The following is a 20,962-nucleotide window of genomic DNA, read 5'->3' on the forward strand; positions in this document are numbered from 1 at the left end:
TTTTGGTTGGTCCCACAGGTTGGACTTCTGCCATCAGTTGCCAAACTATAGCCCAATAGGGGGCAGAAGACAAGGTGTGAACTCATCATTACCTTCGTTTATGCATTTTGCTGTACTTTATATTTTAAAGTGGCTGTGGCTTACTGTGGACACTAGTAAGCCACATAGTCTTTAAAGGGGTACTCCGGTGGAAAACTTTTTTTTTTTTTTTTTTTTTTTAAATCAACTGGTGCCAGAAAGTTAAACAGATTTGTAAATTGCTTTTATTAAAAAAAAAATCTTAATCCTTCCAGTACTTATTAGCTGGTGAATACTCCATAGGAAATTCTTTTCTTTTTGGAACACAGAGCTCTCTGCTGACATCACGAGCACAGAGCTCTCTGCTGACATCTCTGTCCATTTTAGGAATTTAGAAAATCTCCATAGCAAACATATGCTGCTCTGGACAGTTCCTAAAATGGACAGAGATGTCAGCAGAGAGCACTGTGGTCATGATGTCAGCAGAGAGCTCTGTGTTCCAAAAAGAAAAGAATTTCCTCTGTAGTATTCAGCAGCTAATAAGTACTGGAAGGATTAAGATTTTTTTTTTTATAGAAGTAATTTACAAATCTGTTTAACTTTCTGGCACAAGTTGATTTAAAAAAAATAAATAAATAAATAAGTTTTCTACCGGAGTACCCCTTTAATAAGGTCCATCATGGTTTCAGTATTTTGGAAAGTGCCGCAAACTGCAACACGTTTACTGTCAAAAATACTTTATGTGCGGAGAGAACGTGATTGACCCTATTAATTCAAGAGGGAAAATATATTATATATCAGTGGTCTTCAACCTGCGGACCTCCAGATATTGCAAAACTACAACTCCCAGCATGCCCGGACAGCAGATGGCTGTCCGGGCGTGCTGGGAGTTGTAGTTTTGCAGCATCTGGAGGTCCGCAGGTTGGAGAGCACTGTTATATATTAAAGGGGTATTCCAGGCAAAAACTTTTTTTTGATATATCAACTGGCTCCGGAAAGTTAAACAGATTTGTAAATTACTTCTATAAAAAAAATCTTAATCCTTCCAATCGTTATTAGCTTCTGAAGTTTTCTGTCTAACTGCTCAATGATGATGTCACGTCCCGGGAGCTGTGCATGATGGGAGAATATCCCCATAGGAACTGCACAGCTCCCGTGACGTGAGTCATCAGAAAGTAGTTAGACAGAAAACAGCAACTCAACTTCAGAAGCTAATAACTATTGGAAGGATTAATATTTTTTAATAGAAGTAATTTACAAATCTGTTTAACTTTCCAGAGCCAGTTGATATATATAAAAAAAGTTTTTGCCTGGAATACCCCTTTAACAGAACCAGATGTACATTAGTAGGACGTATCAAAGTGTTCCTGTCCATTTACTTAGCAATTAGTAGGAGAGATGCTAATAGGTGCATGGTTGTTCTTCACACACATTTGCGTCTCTAAGATATATAATTTCCCAGCCGTTTATTAATCTATCTTCAGCTCGAGGTGCCAGGATCAGTGCTGGAAATGTCGCCCTGTAGACTGCAGGAAGAGCGTTGCACATAACTATTTGAAGAAACCCTGGGCTCAAGCATATCATTGTGAGGGGTCTTCTATGTTGTGCTTGCTGTTTATACCATTTTTTAGGAGATCAGTTGAAGGCTGTGGGCACCTTTTGAAATGAAGAAAATATTTTTTCTTAGGTTAATGGTTACCTTGTTAAATATGTTGCATTAAAGGGGTACTCCGCCCCTAGACATCGTATCCCCTATCCAACGGATAGGGGATAAGATGTCAGATTGCCGGGGTCCCGCTGCTGGGGACCCCGGGGATCGCTGCTGCAGCACCCCGCTATCATTACTGCCCAGAGCTCACGTAATGACGGGCGATACAGGGGCCGGAGCAGCATTACGTCATGGCTCCGCCCCTTGTGACAACACGGCCCGCCCCGTCAATTCAAGTCTATGGGAGGGGGCGTGGTTGTCACGCCCCCTGCCATAGACTTGCATTAAGGGGACGGGCCGTGATGTCATGAGGGGCGGAGCCATGACGTAATGCTGCTCCGGCCCCTGTATCGCCCGTCATTACACACAGAGTGAACTCGCTCTGTGCTGTAATGATAGCGCGGTGCCGCAGCAGCGATCCCCGGGGTCCCCAGCAGCGGGACCCCGGCAATCTGACATCTTATCCCCTATCCCTTGGATACAGTCTTACAGGAAGGGAGGGTCCCAGGAAAGAAGCTTTATAACAGGACTAGAGATGAGCGAACTTACAGTAAATTCGATTCGTCACAAACTTCTCGGCTCGGCAGTTGATGACTTTTCCTGCATAAATTAGTTCAACTTTCAGGTGCTCCGGTGGGCTGGAAAAGGTGGATACATTCCTAGGCAAGAGTCTCCTAGGACTGTATCCACCTTTTCCAGCCCACGGGAGCACCTGAAAGCTGAACTAATTTATACAAGATAAAGTCATCAACTGCCGAGCCGAGAAGTTCGTGACGAATCAAATTTACTGTAAATTCGCTCATCTCTACACAGGACAAAGAAGTGTTTTCGTCTAATAAGAATGAACAGGACAACCTGCTGCCTAACAGCAACATAAAAGGGAACCTGTCATCATTATTGTTTCATGCTGCATTCGGGCAGCATAAAGCTGCTGACAGTTTTTTTTTTTTTTTATTGAAGACGGTTATTGCATTCATTTTCTGTTCTGTAGAAATCATGTGACAGAAGACCTTTCACTCTTATCACAGGCAGGATTACAATGAAAGGTAACATCTTTATTTTAAAGGGGGTACTCCGGCCCTAAGACATCTTATCCACTATCCAAAGGATAGGGGATAAGATGTCTGACCGCGGGGGGTCCCGCCGCGTGGGACCCCCGCAATCTTGCATTCGGCACCCACCTCTTTGAGCTGCATGCCGCGCTGCCAGCTCACAAACAGCTGGGTGCCGACCACGGAGCCGGAGTATCGTGACGTCACGACTCCACCCCCGTGTGTCGTCACCCCCCCCCCTCCTCCGCTATGCAAGTCTATACGTCACGACTCCACCCCCGTGTGTCGTCACCCCCCCTCCTCCGCTATGCAAGTCTATACGTCACGACTCCACCCCCGTGTGGCGTCACCCCCCGCTATGCAAGTCTATGGGAGGGGGCGTGACTGCCGTCACGCCCCCTCCCATAGACTTGCATAGCGGGGGCGGGGGTGATGTCACACATGGGCGGAGTTGTGATGTCACGATACTTCGGCCCCGTGGTCGGCACCCGGCAGTTTGTGAGCTGGCACCGCGGCGTGCAGCTCCAAGAGGCCGAATGAAAGATTGTGGGGGTCCCCAGCGGCGGGACCCTCGCGGTAAGACATCTTATCCCCTATCCTTTGGATAATGGATAAGATCTCTTAGGGCCGGAGCCAGTGGCGTTGCTAGGGTTGGTGTCACCCGGTGCGGTAGAAAATTGTGTCACCCCCATACCTACCCCCTCCCCCCAGTAAGTTTTTAGCCTGTTGTGACAGACACCACTGTTGTAGCGCATTGTGAGAAATTCCAGTATAATAATCAGATATACCAGTTGCCACAGAATGGGAAAGTGTTAAAGAAGTTTTCACCATTTAAATATACAGCTCCCAGAATTACTTAAAGGGGTACTCCACTGGAAAACATTTACTTTTATATCAACTGGTGCCAGAAAGTTAAACAGATTTTTAAATTACTTCTATTTAAAATCTTAATACTTACAGTACTTAAAAGCTGGTGTATGCTCCACAGGAAGTTGCGTAGTTCTTTCCAATCTGACCACAGTGCTATTTGCTGACACCTCTGTCCATGTCAGGAACTGTCCAGAGCAGGATAGGTTTGCTATGGGGATTTGCTCCTACTATGGACAGTTCTTGACATGGACAGAGGTGTCAGCACAGAGCACTGTGGTCAGACAGAAAAGAAATTAAAAAAGAAAATAACTTCCTGTGAATCGCTTATACAGCAGCTAATAAGTACTGGAAGGATTAAGATTTTTAAATAGAAGTAATTTACAAATCTGTTTAACTTTGTAGCACCAGTTGATTAAAAAAAATGTTTTCCAGTAGAGTACCCCTTTATGCAGTGGTGAGGTTATGCTGGGAGTTGTAGTTTCACTGACCATAACTGTAGAACTGACAAGCGACTACAGCTCTGATAGGACACAGAGAGGAGAATGTACAATGATATCAGTGACTACAGGTGACATCTTCTCTATAGTGAGGAGAATACACAATGATATCAGTGATTACAGGTGACGTCTTCTCTATAGTGAGGAGAATATACAATGATATCAGTGACTACAGGTGATGTCTTCTCTATAGTCTTCCCTTATCTAATTCAGATGGTACATACCGCCTGGTAGAGCTAAAACTTCTGTCTGTAGAATGTGACGCCCAGACGTCTCCTCTCTATGTCAGCGCATTCTCATCCTCTATATGAAAACAATTATTATTATAAACCTGACAGACACTGTATCCTCTAAATATAATACTACTATACACTATACTCTTTGATTATAAACCTTCCATACACCATACCCACTGAATATAATAATACCACACACTGTACATTCTGAATATAATACCAACACATACTGTACGCTCTGAATATAAATCTGCCACATACTGTACCCCTGAATAATACTATCACATACTGTACCCTCTGAATATAATACTACCATATACTGTACCCTCTGAATATAAATCTGCCACATACTGTACCCCTGAATATAATACTATCACATACTGTACCCCTGAATATAAAACTATCACATACTGTACCCCTGAATATAATACTATCACATACTGTACCCTCTGAATATAATACCAACACATACTGTACACTCTGAATATATTACTACCACCCACTGCGCCCTCTGAATATAATACTTAGAGATGAGCAAACTACAGTAAATTCAACTCGTCACAAACTTCTCGGCTCGGCAGTTGATAGCTTTTCCTGCATAAATTAGTTCAGCTTTCAGGTGCTCCCGTGGGCTGGAAAAGGTGGATATTGTCCGAGGAGAATCTTTCCTATGAATGTATCCACCTTTTCCAGCCCACCAGAGCACCTGAAGGCTGAACTAATTTACGCAGGATAAGTCATCAACTGCTGAGCCGACAAGTTCGTGACGAATCGAATTTACTGTAAGTTCGCTCATCTCTAATAATACTACCACAAACTGCGCCCTCTGTTCATAATACTACCACCCACTGTGCCCTCTGAATATAACACTACCACAAACTGCGCCCTCTGAATATAACGTTGCCATACAGTGCACCCTCTGAATATAATACCACAACCGCAGTAACACCCCTCAACATCCGTTAGCTGATGCTATTACCACGGGAGGGGGGTATTGGTGGTGTTGCTAGTGGATGATGGGGGTGCTACTACTGGGGGGGGGGTGTTGCTGAAGGATGATGAGGGTGCTACTGGCCATCCCCCCTGGCAGTATCACCCCCATCATCCATCGGCAGGATCATCCTCCTGGCAGGAGCACCGCCATCATCCACCATCAGGATCTGCTGATGGAGGTGCTGCTGGGGGGGGGGGGGGGGGTAGTTGCTGGCGGATGATGAGGGTGCTACTGCCAGGGGGGGGGGAGCATTAGGTAGGCAGCAGTTCCCCCACATTAGGTAGGTAGCAGTTTCCCCACATTAGGTAGCATCTTTTCCCCACATTAGGCAGCATAGATTCCCCACATTTGGTACCAGTTTCCCCACATTAGGTAGGTACCAGTTACCCCACATTAGGTAGCAATTTCCCCATATTAGGTAGCACAGATTCCCCACATTAGGTAGCAGTTTCCCCACATTCGGTAGCACAGATTCCCCACATTAGCTAGCATAGACTCCCCACATTAGGTATCATAGACTCCCCACATTAGGTAGCATAGACTCCCCACATTAGGCCGCATAGACTCCCCACATTAGGCCGCAGGTTCCCCACAATGCGTCAAAGTCTCACACACACACACACACACACACACACACACACATGCACACACACACAAAAAAAAAACACATACAACACAGAGAGACACACACACAAACACACACAGTCAGAGAGACACACAGTCACACACACACAGTCACACACACACACACAGAGTCACACAAACACACAGAGTCACACACAGAGTCACACACAGAGTCACACACACAAACATAGATAGAGACAGACACGCACACTCACCCATCCAGCGCAGCGATCCTTCTCACCGGGCGCAATGCGAGTGACGTAACTGACGTCCCCCTGCGCGGCCATGCGGTGTGACGTCAGGCCGGCGCAGACGTGGGAGCGGAGGCCGGGCACAGTACTGGTGAAGGTGAGGGGGGGGGCCTGATGACGGACGGACGGGCGCACTGAAAGGGGGGGGGGGGGGTTGCTAACAGACGGGCGCACCGCACACACAGCACAGGGGGGGGTGTGCTGACGGATGGGAGGCCGGTCGGGCACATAGGGGGGGTTTCAGTGTAGCTGGGGAGGGGGTGCGGGTGCTGCGGAGCGTCTTGGTGTCACCCCATTAGGTTGGTGTCACCCGGTGCGGCCCGCACCCCCCGCACCCGGGTCGCAACGCCACTGGGCCGGAGTACCCCTTTAAAGCTGTAAGCAGATAACATGACAATAGGTGATGGACTTCCCTCCTCCCTCTCACTGCAGTTATCTTTGCACAGGTCACAGAGCATGCCCTCAAAACTGTCCAGACACCAGCCGTACAGACCAACATTATCCTCCTGTGTAATAGGACCAGTTACCATCTGATCAACGAGCAAACCCTTGTTCTGTGGTTGATCGCTTTGTTCTAACTTGTTAAAAAAAAAAATCACCACCTCACATTTCCTGGTGCATAAATGATCCTTCTCGTTTGATAGTCAAGCCTTTAAATCGGTCCCCAAATCAGCAGCTCCGGCAAGATGGCTGCCCACAAAACGATGTACACCGTCTGTTTACACTGTCTGTGTCTATGTCCCCAGTGCGGTTGAGTGGATTGTGTGATTTGTGTTCCAGTATCGGTCAGGCCGGGATCCGCAGAGAGGATCGGACAATGTCTCCAACAAGTCGTCAGACAGTGACGTGAGCGACGTGTCTGCTGTATCCAGGACAAGCAGTGCCTCCCGATTTAGCAGTACCAGCTACATGTCTGTGCAGTCAGAGCGGCCGCGAGGGAACACCAAAATAAGGTGAGGCCTGTTATAATGTCTTGTATCTGAAGGCCAGGAAATAAAATATTAAAGGGGTATTCCAGTGAAAAACAATTTTTTCATATCCACTGGCTCCAGAAAGTTAAACAGATTTGTAAATTACTTCTATTAAAAAATCTTAATCCTAACAGTACTTATCAGCCACTGAAGTTGAGTTGTTTTTCTGTCTGACCACAGTGCTCTCTGCTGACACCTCTGTCCATGTCAGGAACTGTCCAGAGTAGCAGCAAATCCCCATAGCAAACCTCTCCTGCCTCTGGACAGTTCCTGAGACAGACTGAGGTGTTAGCAGAGAGCACTGTTGTCAGACAGAAAAGAAGAACTCAACTTCAGCAGCTGTTAAGTACTATAAGTAATTTACAAATCTGTTTAACTTTCTGGAGCCAGTTGATATAAAAAAAATAGTTTTGGACCGGAATACCCCTTTAAAGGAACACTCTAGGCATGACTCCGACACTGCCTTATACTTTGTTTAGGGCCTGCACATTGTCTAGGTTCACATTATGGAATCTCATAAATGCTGAGGGCGGCCGACGCAGACCGAATTACTCGGCGCTAAGATTGCACGGACATTGCTGTCCCCATAGACGGCAATGTATTCCATGCGTATTCTGCCGAAATAATTAGTTAATTCTTTCTGCGGATGAACTTGCATGGTGAAAAACTCCGCCACTGAAATTCCATCGTGTGCGCTGTGCAGCGGAATCCCAAATCTCAATGAGATTTTGCCGCACCGGAATTTCTGAGCGGAATTCCAAAGCCTAGTGTGAACCCAGCCTAACAGTGCATCATTTTTGCCAGGACTGATAAGTAAAGGTAAGATCCTAATCCATCTACACCACTTCTCTCCATGTTAAATAGTGCTATTGTGTGGCTTAATAGCCAATATTGACTTCAGGCCAATAATTCATCAATGTGAACTAAAGGGGTACTCCGGTGAAAACCTTTTTTTTTTTTTTTTTTTTTTAAATCAACTGGTGCCAGAAAGTTAAACAGATTTGTAAATAACTTCTATTAAAAAATCTTAATCCTTCCAGTACTTATTAGCTGCATAATACTACAGAGAAAATGCTCTCTGCTGACATCTCTTTCCATTTTAGGAACTGGCCAGAGCAGCATATGTTTGCTATGGGGGATTTTCTTCTACTCTGGACAGTTCTTAAAATGGACAGAGATGTCAGCAGAGAGCACTGTGCTCGTGATGTCAGCAGAGAGCTCTGTGATACAAAAGGAAAAGAATTTCCTCTGTAGTATTCAGCAGCTAATAAATATTGGGAGGATTAAGATTTTTTTAATAGAAGTAATTTACAAATCTGTTTAACTTTCTGGCACCAGTTGATTTAAAAAAATAAATAAAAAGTTTTCCACCAGAGTACCCCTTTAAGTATGTAAAGGATGTACTAGATTAGAATAACACTGCTACTTTCTTTCAAAACCAGCCCCATGCCTTTCCAATGGCTCGGTGCGGTATTTTAAGTCAATCCTGTTCTCTTTAATACAGACACATTCCATGAACAAGTGGTGCTGTTTTTTTTGGGGAAAAAAAAGCCATTTTCTTCTAACCTATTGGCCATTATTTAACGTAAAAACCAAACTATTGTGCTTTCCAGCTGTTGCAACACTACTCCATGTGAGGGTCTGGGCATGCTGGAAGTTGTAGTTTTGCAAGGGCAATGAAACTAAAGGTTGGAAACTAATGGCCTAACAGTGTGCCTCCTGCTGTTGCAAAACTACAACTGCAATTTGTGCATGCTTGTGTTTCCCCTCTCTTGGGATATTGCCTGGGAGACATTTTCTTGTTACATTGCTCTCACTAGTATATTAGGATATATAAAGAGGGATAGACAGTGCTTGTAACTCGTGCCATGATTAAAGGGGTACCCCACTGGAAAACATTTTCTTTTAAATCAACTGGTGCCAGAAAGTTAAACAGATTTATAAATTACTTCTGTTTAAAAATCTTAATCCATCCAGTACTTATCAGCTGCTGTATACTACACAGTGCTCTCTTCTGACACCTCTGTCTATTTTAGGAACTGTCCAGAGTAGGAACAAATCCCCATTGCAAAACTCTCTTGCTCTGGACAGTTCCTGACATAGACAGGGGTGTCAGCAGAGAGCACTGTGGTCAGGCACAAGGGAAATTTAAAAAGAAAAGAACTTCTTCTGGAGTATACAGCAGCTGATAAGTACTGGAAAGATTAAGATTTTTGAATAGAAGTAAATTACAAATCTGTTTAACTTTCTGACACTAGTTGATTTAAAAGAAAATGTTTTCCAGTGGAGTACCCCTTTAAGAACAGTATGGTTTGAAATGTGTTGGCATTATGGTTGCGTTTTTAGCTCGCCATTTTTGTATAATGCCTAGACTTGGGGTTTTAACCATCTGCTGGGGAGCTGGAGAACCTCATACATCTTTCCTTAATGGATATTACTTATTTGTTTTTTAGTAGATCCTAAAACACCTTAAAGGGGTACTCCGGCGAAAAACTATTTTTTTTTTTTTTTTTTTTTAATCAACTGGTGCCAGAAAGTTAAACAGATTTATAAAGTACCTCAATTAAAAAATCTTAATCCTTCCTGTACTTGTTAGCTGCTGAATACTACAGTGGAAATTCTTTTCTTTTTGAAACACAGAGCTCTCTGCTGACATCACAAGCACAGTGCTCTCTGCTGGCATCTCTGTCCATTTTAGGAACTGTCCAGAACAGCATATGTTTGCTATGGGGATTTCCTTTTACTCTGGACAGTTCCTAAACTGGACAGAGATGTCAGCAGAGAGCACTGTGCTCATAATGTCAGCAGAGAGCACTGTGCTCATAATGTCAGCAGACAGCTCTGTGTTTCAAAAAGAAAAGAATTTCCACTGTAGTATTCAGCAGCTAACAAGTACAGGAAGGATTAAGATTTTTTAATAGAAGTCATTTACAAATCTGTTTAACTTTCTGGCACCAGTTGATTTAAAAAAAAAAAAAAAAGTTTTTTTTTACCGGAGTACCCATTTAATGGTCCTGTTTAGAGATGAGCGAATTTACAGTAAATTCGATTAGTCACGAACTTCTCGGCTCGGCAGTTGATGGATTTTCCTGCATAAATTAGTTCAGCTTTCAGGTGCTCCGGTGGGCTGGAAAAAGTGGATACAGTCCTAGGAGACTGGAGCACCGGAAAGCTGAACTAATTTGACGCAGGATAAGTCATCAACTGCCGAGCCGAGAAGTTCGTGACGAATCGAATTTTCTGTAACTTCGCTCATCTCTAGTCCTGTTGAATCTTTATTAAGAATTTATTCATATTCATGGTTTCAACATATAAAACATAAAATGTCCTGGCTAATACACCTATGGCATGTTATAGTAAAGTTTTCACCAGTGGGGTCTGTGTGTTTCTATTCGGCTCTATTCAGAAAGCGGAATGTGGGGTGTATGCAGGGGTCAAGTCCTGCAGGAGCACATGGGAACGGAGTTCCTGCACTTTTTCCACAGCAGGAACACTGTTCCCTTGAGTGAAAATCTTGGGTGAGTTCCCACACTTTTATTTCCCAGGACTTGACCCCTGGGTGTATGGATTCATAGCATGTCTATCAGTCTATACTCCACTTGTTCAGATCTCTGAGAAAAATGAGTCGAGCCAACTGCCCCCGTTTTAGGATTGGGGTCTCAGCACCAAGACCACCAGAAGTTTGTAAAAATAATAGGTACTCTGTAGCATGACATATGTTATTGATAGCAGAGCTTAGACCAGTGTTTCCCAACCAAGGTGCCTCCAGATGTTGCAAAACTACAACTCCCAGCATGCCCGGACAGCCAAAGCCAAAGGCTGTCCGGGCATGCTGGGAGTTGTAGTTTTGCAACATCTGGAGGCACCCTGGTTGGGAAACACTGGCTTAGACTTTTAGGCTAGGTTCACACTACAGAATTTCCGCCTGGAATTCTGCTTTGAAATTACAGGCGGAAATTCCGCTTGCTTAAAGGGGTATTCCAGGAAAAAAACTTTTTTATATATGTCAACTGGCTCCAGAAAGCTAAACAGATTTGTAAATTACTTCTATTAAAAAAATCTTAATCCTTTCAGTACTTATGAGCTGAAGTTAAGGTTGTTCTTTTCTGTCTAAATCCTCTCTGATGACACCTGTCTCGGGAACCGCCCAGTTTAGAAGCAAATCCCCATAGCAAACCTCTTCTAAACCGGGTGGTTCACGAGACACGTGTCATCAGAGAGCACTTAGACAGAAAAGAACAACCTTAACTTCAGAAGCTCATAAGTACTGAAAGGATTATGATTTTTTAATAGAAGTAATTAACAAATCTGTTTAACTTTCTTGAACCAGTTGATATATATATATAAAAAAAAGCTTTTTTCCTGGATAACCCCTTTAACTGTATAGTGTACTGAATGGGTTTCCGTTCACAAATTCACACTTCGGAATTTGTAAAGCGGAATTTGTGAACGGAAAATCCGCCTGAAGAATGGCGTTGCTCATTCTTCAGGCGGAAATACTCGCAGAACACATTGCAGTCTATTGGAGACTGCAGTGTCCGTGCGGTCCTAGCGCCAACTGATTAAGTCGTACTGGCCGCACTCGGAATCTTCAGGCAGAAATGTTCTACCCAGAGATTCCGTAGTGTGAACCTAGCCTTAGAAGTTGGCATATTCTTCCTTTTTGATATATTCTTCATTATATTTGCAGTCATTCTTTGTTTTATTTTGCATGTCTTCCCCTAAATCTCTGTTCACATTTGCGTTATGCAGTTTTCATCAGGGTTTTTTTTCATCGCAATAATAGAGCAATGTGCAGAACTGTTCTTTTCATCAAAAATACCAGAGCAGCAAAGGAATTGTGATGGACCTGATTATACTTCACTATGGTCTGTCAGTATCCATCGAGATCTGTGTGAAAGCTGCCACATTAAAGGGGTTATCCAGAATTTTTATATATATAAATATATATCTCAACTGGCTCCAGAAAGTTAAACATATTTGTAAATGACTTCTATTAAAAAATCTTAATCCTTTCAGTACTTATGTGCTTCTGAAGTTAAAGGGATATTCCAGGCCAAAACTTTTTTTTATATATCAACTGGCTCCGGAAAGTTAAACAGATTTGTAAATTACTTCTATTTAAAAATCTTAATCCTTCCAATAGTTATTAGCTTCTGAAGTTTTCCGTCTAACTGCTCAATGATGATGTCACGTCCCGGGAGCTGTGCATGATGGGAGAATATCCCCATAGGAACTGGACAGCTCCCGGGACGTGAGTCATCAGAAAGCAGTTAGACAGAAAACAGCAACTCAACTTCAGAAGCTAATAACTATTGGAAGTATTAAGATTTTTTAATAGAAGTAATTTACAAATCTGTTTAACTTTCCGGAGCCAGTTGATATATATATATATATAAAAAAGCCTGGAATACCCCTTTAAGGCTGTTCTTTTCTGTCTAAGTGCTCTCTGATGACACGTGTCTCGAGAACCGCCCAGTTTAGAAGCAAATCCCCATAGCAAACCTCTTCTAAACTAAGAGACACATGTCATCAGAGAGGACTTAGACAGAAAAGAACAACCTTAACTTCAGAAGCTCATAAGTACTGAAAGGATTAAGATTTTTTTTAATAGAAGTAATTTACAAATCTGTTTAACTTTCTGGAGCCAGTTGATATGTAAAAAAAAAAGTTTTTTCCTGGATAACCCCTTTAAAGCCATGACGCTAGTGTGAACAGAGTCTTTCCTCTGGTGTCCTGCATGTTTTGCATGTTTCTTTCTTGGCTCTAACCCTCATCTTTTCTTTTCTACTTGCATGCTTCTTTTCCTGTCCATTGGGCTCCATTAGAAGATTGAGAGAAATAGAGGAAAGAAGTGATAGGAGAGATGGAGGGCAGGGAGGGGAGAACCACAAGGACCTGGGCTTCCCTGAGGAGGATGAGGAAGTTAGGCAGGAGGAAATGGATAGTGAGAAAGTAGCAGAGGAGGTCCAGAGAGCCAGGGAGAACGCAACCAAGAGGGGAAGTAAGGGCTCCATAGAGGAAGAGATCCTGCAGGCGGAGAAAGATGGAGAAACGCATGAACCTGAAGAAAATCACAAAGAGGATCTGCCAAGGAGGTTGTCAGAGAATGACATCAGGTAACATGTTCATCCTCGCAACGTAACCCTCCTAGATAGTTTATAGCATTTCTCATGTTTCCTGTAGTATTTTTTCACACCTAGTTAATGGAATGCTGAAAATAGAAAACGCCTAAAAAATATTGTAGATATTCCTCCCCTGATCTCCTTCTGGCTACTAGACAGTTGGCTGCAGCAGGAGCCTCCCCCCTCTGTCCTGTTTAGCAGTAGGGCAGAAAGATTGTTTAGCTCCTCCCTCCTTTACTCTCCAGATGAACATAATTTAGTCCTTTATTCCATTTAAATGCTTTAGACAATTTGGGAAACATTACCACCTGTTGTAATTCGTTTGTAGGTTTAGTGTTACTTCTAAAGAGCACGCTTAGTCTGATCTGATGATGTTCATCTTATATTTGTCAATGTTTAAAAATAAAATAATGAATTCAGGACATTCAAGCCACCCCTATTCACCCCTCCCCAGAGGCACCCTTGAAACACCCACAAAAATGCCTATTTTTAATTGGGGTTTGTGTAAACCACCTCTCTTGCATCTGATCGCGGGTGTCCCGCCCCTGGGGACCCCCACAGTGTAGCATGCGGCACCCTCCTGTTACTGCTCCGGAAGCGCTGGAGGGTCTGGCTCCCGACCACGGGAACGGAAGATCGTGATGTCACGACTCCGCCCCCCGTGTGACGTCATGCCCCGCCCCCTCAATGCAAGTCTATGGGAGGGGGCGTGACAGCCGTCACGCCCCCTCACATAGACTTGCATTGAGGGGGCGGGGTGTGACATCACACAGGGGAGGAGTCGTGACGTCACGATCTTCCGTTCCCGTGGTCGGGAGCCAGACCCTCCAGCGCTTCGGGAGCAGTAACAGATGGGTGCCGCATGCTATATTGTGGGGGTCCCCAGCAGCGGGACCCCCGTGATCAGACATCTTATCCCCTATCCTTTGTACAGGGGATAAGATGTCTAGGGGTGGAGTACCCCTTTAACTAACTGTCCCCTAAATGAATGAAGCACACCATGTTTTCCTCGTGTTCTGTGTGTTTGGGGGGGTCCAGTCGTTGGACCTCTATCAACCAGCTTGTTATCCCCTGTCCATAAAATAGGGGATTATTTTGAATTATCCCCTTTGTCACAACTGAGGCAGAACCAATAATTCTGTAATGAGTGAGGTTAATCCCCCTGACAAACACTAACCCATTTTGTGATCAGGTCGGGACAATTAAATGGGCACTGTTAGAACCCAAAACTTTTTATGTGTTGTAAAAAATTTACCTTTTTTCAATATACTTTTAATAGAATTTATAAAATAACTTTATAAAAGTTATTTCCTTTTTATAGAAATGATGGCTTATAGAAAATATCACTAGGGGTCTCCATACTATCCAATTCATATTCCTGTCCAGTTGCAGCATTTATTTTGTCCAAGCTGAAGCACATGCAGTGACAAAGTTCAGGAAGTGAGGGCGGGACTAGCGCTCTTCTGTGCTCACTCTGGCCCAAAAACACAGAGGAGAGGGATATAGAGAAGCATGCAGTGATTGGATGAAAAGCGCAGCAGATTCAGTGAGGAAGTGAATGAATGGTGAGTGAAGGCGGGCTCAGTGATTGCCTTGGACACGCCCATTCCTGAGCAGTGGATGCCAGAATGAGTGAGTATCAGAAGAGAGAGATTTGTGAGCCAAATACAGAAGCTGGACACATAAAAAGACATTTAAAGAATCTGCATGACCTAGTGAGTAACATATAGAAGCATTATTTTTTTTTTTGATATGACAGGTACACTGATTTTACAATGTATGCAAATGAGACGCTGCTTCTCTCCCATTTTCATCTACTGTATATTAGTACAAGAAATTGGTCGCCATCCAGCAGACACATCATAGTTACCTAATCATCCAGGTACATTATGTTCTTCACTACAAATGAGTTTCAAAGTAAATATGTAAATCACATAATTGGAGCTGCCCCCCACTTCTATGGTACAGCTTGTGCAGACATCATTCACCTTATCTAACATATCATAGACAAGCAGTAGAATAGCCGAGGCTTTTTATTGCCGTTTGGAGGTCAATGGGGGAGATTTATCAAAACCTGTGCAGAGGAAGAGTGGTGCAGTTGCCCATAGCAACCAATCAGATTGCTTCTTTCATTTTCCACAGGCCTCTAAAGAGGCCTGTGGAAAATGAAAGAAGCAATCTGATTGGTTGCTATGGGCAACTGCACCACTCTTCCTCTGCACAGGTTTTGATAAATCTCCCCCAATGTGTGTAGAGTTTGGACTGGAGATCCCCTTCTACCGTTCTGAGAGTTCTTAAAAATGTATCATTCTGGCCATGTCGTTTTCATGCTAATGACTGTCCTATGTAGTTACTTCCAGAGGCTTAAAGGGGTACTCCGGCCCTAAGACATCTTATCCCCTATACAAAGGATAGGGGATAAGATGTGTGATGGTGGGGGGCCTGCCGCTGGGGACCCCCGCAATCTCTCATGCGGCACCCACCTGAGTCAGCTTCACACTGGAAGCTCCGAGTCTGAAGCCTCACGACCACGGGGCCGAAGTATCGTGACGTCTCGACTCCGCCCCCGTGTGACATCATGACCCCACCCCCTCAATGCAAGTCTACGGGGCTCCTGGACCCAGCTGGTTGCTCCTGGGCCTAAGTACAAAATCTATAATAAGGCCTGCACCTGTCCTATGCTATTTAAAGAACTCTGTTTTCATACGTGACAGATGGGCCCCCTCAGGCTTTAGGGCCCAGGTGTAACTTCTACTTCTTTCTCCCCTTTATTAGGTTTATAGGTCACTTCCTATATCCTACAAATCTATTAGACTGTCCATACACACCATGGTTCTGCTATTTGATTGCATTTGAATGATAGAATGTGCAAATATTGAAGTTTTCGCATAACCTTAGAGGAGTGTTTCCCAATAAGGGTGCCTCCAGCAGTTGCAAAATGACAGCTTCCGTCATGCCCAGACAGCCAATGGCTGTCCGTGCATGATGGGGGTTGTAGTTTTGCAGCTGCTGGAGGCACCCTGGTTGGGAAACCCTGCCATAAGGTAGTTGTGAGCAGTCCTCAAGAAGTTGCAGAGTGACCTACAAAAAGGGGGTCCATCTTTTCACCCTATAACAAGGCCTACTCCAGAGGTTAAAGGGGTACGCCGGTGGAAAACTTCTTTTTTTTTTTTTTTAAATGAACTGATGCCAGAAAGTTAAACAGATTTGTAAATTACTTATATTAAAAAAAATCTTTATCCTTCCAGTACTTTTTAGCAGCTGTTTGCTACAGAGGAAATTATTTTCTTTTTTAATTTCTTTTTTGTCTCGTCCACAGTGCTGGACACAGGAACTGTCCAGAGTAACATAGGTTTGCTATGGGGATTCTCTCCTGCTCTGGACAGTTCCTGATACGGGCATCAGGTGTCAGCAGAGAGCACTGTGGACAAGACAAAAAACAAAACAAGACAAGACAAAAAATACAGCTGCTAAAAAGAACTGGAAGGATAAAGATTTTTTAATAGAAATGATTTACAAATCTGTTTAACTTTCTGGCACCAGTTGATAAAATAAATAAACAAAAAGGTTTCCACCGGAGTACCCCTTTAACTGCACTTTATTCTGTAAAACCATGGGGAAAAAAATCAACCATCGGTGCCAGTGGTCATGTGGTTTTGCAGGTAAAAGTATAGTTGGACAAGAAACAAAAGAAATTAAAAAAGCAAAGAATTTGCTCTGTAGCATACAGCTGCTAAAAAGTACTGGAAGGGTAAAGATTTTTTAATAGAAGTAATTTATAAATCTGTTTAACTTTCTGGCACCAGTTGATTTAAGAAAAAAAAATGTTTATCACCGGAGTACCCCTTTAATCCCATGTCAAGACGACTACTCCGTATTAGGGTGACTTCACACTTCAAAAATAGTCTCTATTTACACTAGCATCATGGCTTCCATTACTACCTGAGCCATTGCAGAACTGATGGATCCGATGAGTAATATATCCTAGTGGACCTTGATGGATCTTATTGACTTAAAGGGGTACTCCAGTGAAAAACTGTTTTTTTTTTTTTTTTAAATCAACTGGTGCCAGAAAGTTAAACAGATTTGTAAATGACTTCTACTAAAAAATCTTAAAGGGTACCTCTCATCAAAAAAACTTTTGATATATTATAGATTGATGTATGCAGAATAACTTTACAATTGCATGTTATTAAAAAATATGCTTCTTTCTACTTAATTTTCCACTTTGAAGAAATGACCACTAGGGGTCTCCCTACCAGTCCTGGCAGCAAGCATTTCAGACTCATGCTGGAGTCCTAAACACTATGAGCTGCCAGTCTGCTTTGTTCACAAAGGAGAACACTCAGAGCTGCCAGCCTGCTTTGTTCACAGCCTGTTTGGCAGTGAACAAAGCAGGCTGGCAGCTCTGAGTGTTTAGGACTCCAGCATGAGTCAGAAATGCTTGCTGACAGGACTGATCGGGAAAAATACAATAGAAAGAAGCATATTTTTCATGAACATGCTATTGGAAAGTTATTCAACATTCATTAATCTAAAATATATCAAAAGTTTATTTGATGAGAGGTACCCTTTAATCCTTCCTGTACATATTAGCTGCTGAATACTACAGTGGAAATTATTTTCCGTTTGGAACACAGAGCTCTCTGCTGACATCATGAGCACAGTGCTCTCTGCTGACATCTCTGTCCATTTTAGGAACTGTCCAGTGTAAAAGGAAATCCCCATAGCAAACATATGCTGTTCTGAACAGTTCCTAAAATGGACAGAGATGTCAGCAAAGAGCACTGTGCTCGTGATGTCAGCAGACAGCTCTGTGTTTCAAAAAGAAAATAATTTCCACTGTAGTATTCAGCAGCTAATAAGTACAGGAAGGATTAAGATTTTTTAATAGAAGTAATTTACAAATCCGTTTCACTTTCTGGCACCAGTTGATATAACAAAAAGTTTTTCACCGGAGTACCCCTTTAAAGGGCTACTTCGGTGGATTTTTTTTTCTTTTCTTAATCAACTGGTGCCAGAAAGTGAAACAGATTTGTAAATTACTTCTATTAAAAAAATCTTAATCCTTCCTGTACTTATTAGCTGCTGAATACTACAGAGGAAATTATTTTCTTTTTGAAACACAGAGCTGTCTGCTGACATCACGAGCACTGTGCTCTCTGCTGACATCTCTGTCCATTTTAGGAACTGTCCAGAGCAGCATATGTTTGCTATGGGGATTTTCTCCTACTCTGGGCAGTTCTTAAAATGGACAGAGATGTCAGCAGAGAGCACTGTGCTCGTGATGTCAGCAGACAGCTCTGTGATACAAAAAGAAAATAATTTCCTCTGTAGTATTCAGCAGCTAATAAAACAAACACAGATGTCAGCAGAGAGGGGTTATCCAGGAAAAACTTTTCATATATATCAACTGGCTCCAGAAAATTAAACATATTTGTAAATTACTTCTATTAAAAAAAATCTTAATCCTTTCAGTACTTATGAGCTGCTGAAGTTGAGTTGTTCTTTTCTGTCTAAGTGCTCTCTGATGACACGTGTCTCGGGAACTTTCCAGAGTAGAAGCAAATCCCCATAGCAAACCTCTTCTACTCTGTGCAGTTCCCGAGACGAGCAGAGATGTCAGCAGAGAGCACTATTGCCAGACAGAAAAGAACAACTCAACTTCAGCAGCTGATAATTATTGGAAGGATAAAGATTTTTTAATAGAAGTAATTTAGAAATCTGTTTAACTTTCTGGAGCCAGTTAATCTATATAAAAAAAGTTTTTTTGCTGGAATACCCCTTTAAGGTCTATTGGGTCTGTTAGCGTTCCTATACTATTTTGTCTATCACATTTCACATTAAAGGGGTACTCCGGTGAAAAACGTTTTTTTTTTTTTTTTTTTTTTTTTTTTTTAAATCAACTGGTGCCAGAAAGTTAAACAGATTTGTAAATTACTTCTATTAAAAAAATCTTAATTCTTCCTGTACTTAATAGCTGCTGAATACTACAGTGGAAATTCTTTTCCGTTTGAAACACAGAGCTCTCTGCTGACATCACGAGCACAGAGCTCTCTGCTGACATCTCTGTCCATTTTAGGAACTGTCCAGAGTAAAAGGAAATCCCCATAGCAAACATATGCTGCTCTGGACAGTTCCTAAAATGGACAGAGATGTCAGCAGAGAGCACTGGGGTCGTGATGTCAGCAGAGAGCTCTGTCTTTCAAAAAGAAAAGAATTTCCGCTGTAGTATTCAGCAGCTAATAAGTACAAGAAGGATTAAGATTTTTTAATAGAAGTAATTTACAAATCTGTTTAACTTTCTGGAGCCAGTTGATTTAAAAAAATAATAGTTTTTCACCGGAGTACCCCTTTAATGGCACATTTTTGGGAGACACAGTTACCATGTACATACTCCTATATAACAGCATGCAAGGCCTCGCTTCTTGTAGTAATAATCACAGCCCATTGCGGTATCACAGGTAAATGAAAGTAAAGTTGCATTCGCTGTAGTCAGAATAATTTAAAACCCACCATCCCCTTCATCGATGTGAAGTGACAGATGCACACTGGTGCAGTTCCCCGAAGCCTAGTTACCATGGAAACATAGCTCGCTTGCATCATACGTGTTCGGAAGCGGCTGCTATTGTTCACTATTTCTGGCAAGATGGGAGAATTGAGGAGAAAAAAAGTTTCTGAAGATGAGATTAACCCAATGAACATGTAGGTCAAAACCTAATGGGGAGATTGTTGTGTGATCCTATAGGTTAGTGTTTCCCAGCCAGGGTGCCTCCAGCTGTTGCAAAACTACAACTCCCAGCATGCCCGGACAGCCTTTGGCTGTCCGGGCATGCTGGGAGTTGAAGTTTTGCAACAGCTGGAGGCACCCTGGTTGGGAAACACTGTTATAGGTTATACTGTCAGGAGATTTTATTGGAATTCTATTTTTTCCAAGGATCCTCAAAGCCTATGGAACTCTCAGCGCAATGGTCCATTAGGCTGGGTTCACACTACGTTTTTGCCATACTGTTTTCAATCCGTTTTTCTAAAGAAAACCGTATGGCAAAAAAAACGGATGGAACAGTATGGAAAAAAGTAAACCGTATGCGTTTTTAAACAGTATACTGTTTTTAAAAGTGCATACAGTTCCGCCGGTCAACCACGGTTTTGACTCCAGTTTAAAAACCATACTGCAACCGCATACGTTTTTTTTAACATGGATGTCAATGGGAAACGCACATGTATACGGTTCCATACAGGAGAAACGTATACGTTTTTACTTTGCACATGCACATTTGAATCCTAAAGTCCCCACCCAAGACCCCTCCCATTAAAAATGGACAAAATTTTCAAAAACGTATGCGGGAACCATAGTTGAAAAACGTAGTGTGAACCCAGCCTTAGTCGGCACTACCGCACCTCATGCAGTCATATGTGTTTCGTAGCCAACACTCACGGTACATCACCGATCGCTCCTTCCCGGTGCTCATCCAGAAGTCCACAATATCCACTCACTCTGGTTACCAGCGAGAACTACTTCATCTGATTACAGGTCATGGATACAACACCTGTCCGACGGGCCGTTTCGCACACACCTGTGCTTAAAGGGGTTCTCCACCATAAGGTGATTTTAG

General features: G+C 42.9%; 1 protein-coding gene across 11 annotated transcripts in view; it reads left to right on the forward strand.

Moving 5' to 3' along the window:
- The window catches only part of RIMS2 (regulating synaptic membrane exocytosis 2), a 680,796-nt gene that overhangs the window by 563,599 nt on the left and 96,235 nt on the right, over positions 1-20,962 (forward strand). For 8 of the 11 annotated variants that reach the window (XM_056522548.1, XM_056522549.1, XM_056522550.1 and 5 more), the window contains 2 exons: positions 7,031-7,203; positions 13,050-13,340. In XM_056522548.1, the coding sequence (XP_056378523.1) occupies positions 7,031-7,203; positions 13,050-13,340 (464 nt within the window). The remainder of the gene's footprint in view (positions 1-7,030; positions 7,204-13,049; positions 13,341-20,962) is intronic. The other 3 variants (XM_056522552.1, XM_056522551.1, XM_056522553.1) reach the window with 1 other exon arrangement.

The sequence above is a fragment of the Hyla sarda genome, chromosome 5 (genome assembly GCF_029499605.1).
Source record: "Hyla sarda isolate aHylSar1 chromosome 5, aHylSar1.hap1, whole genome shotgun sequence".
In the NCBI taxonomy this organism is placed as follows: domain Eukaryota; kingdom Metazoa; phylum Chordata; class Amphibia; order Anura; family Hylidae; genus Hyla; species Hyla sarda.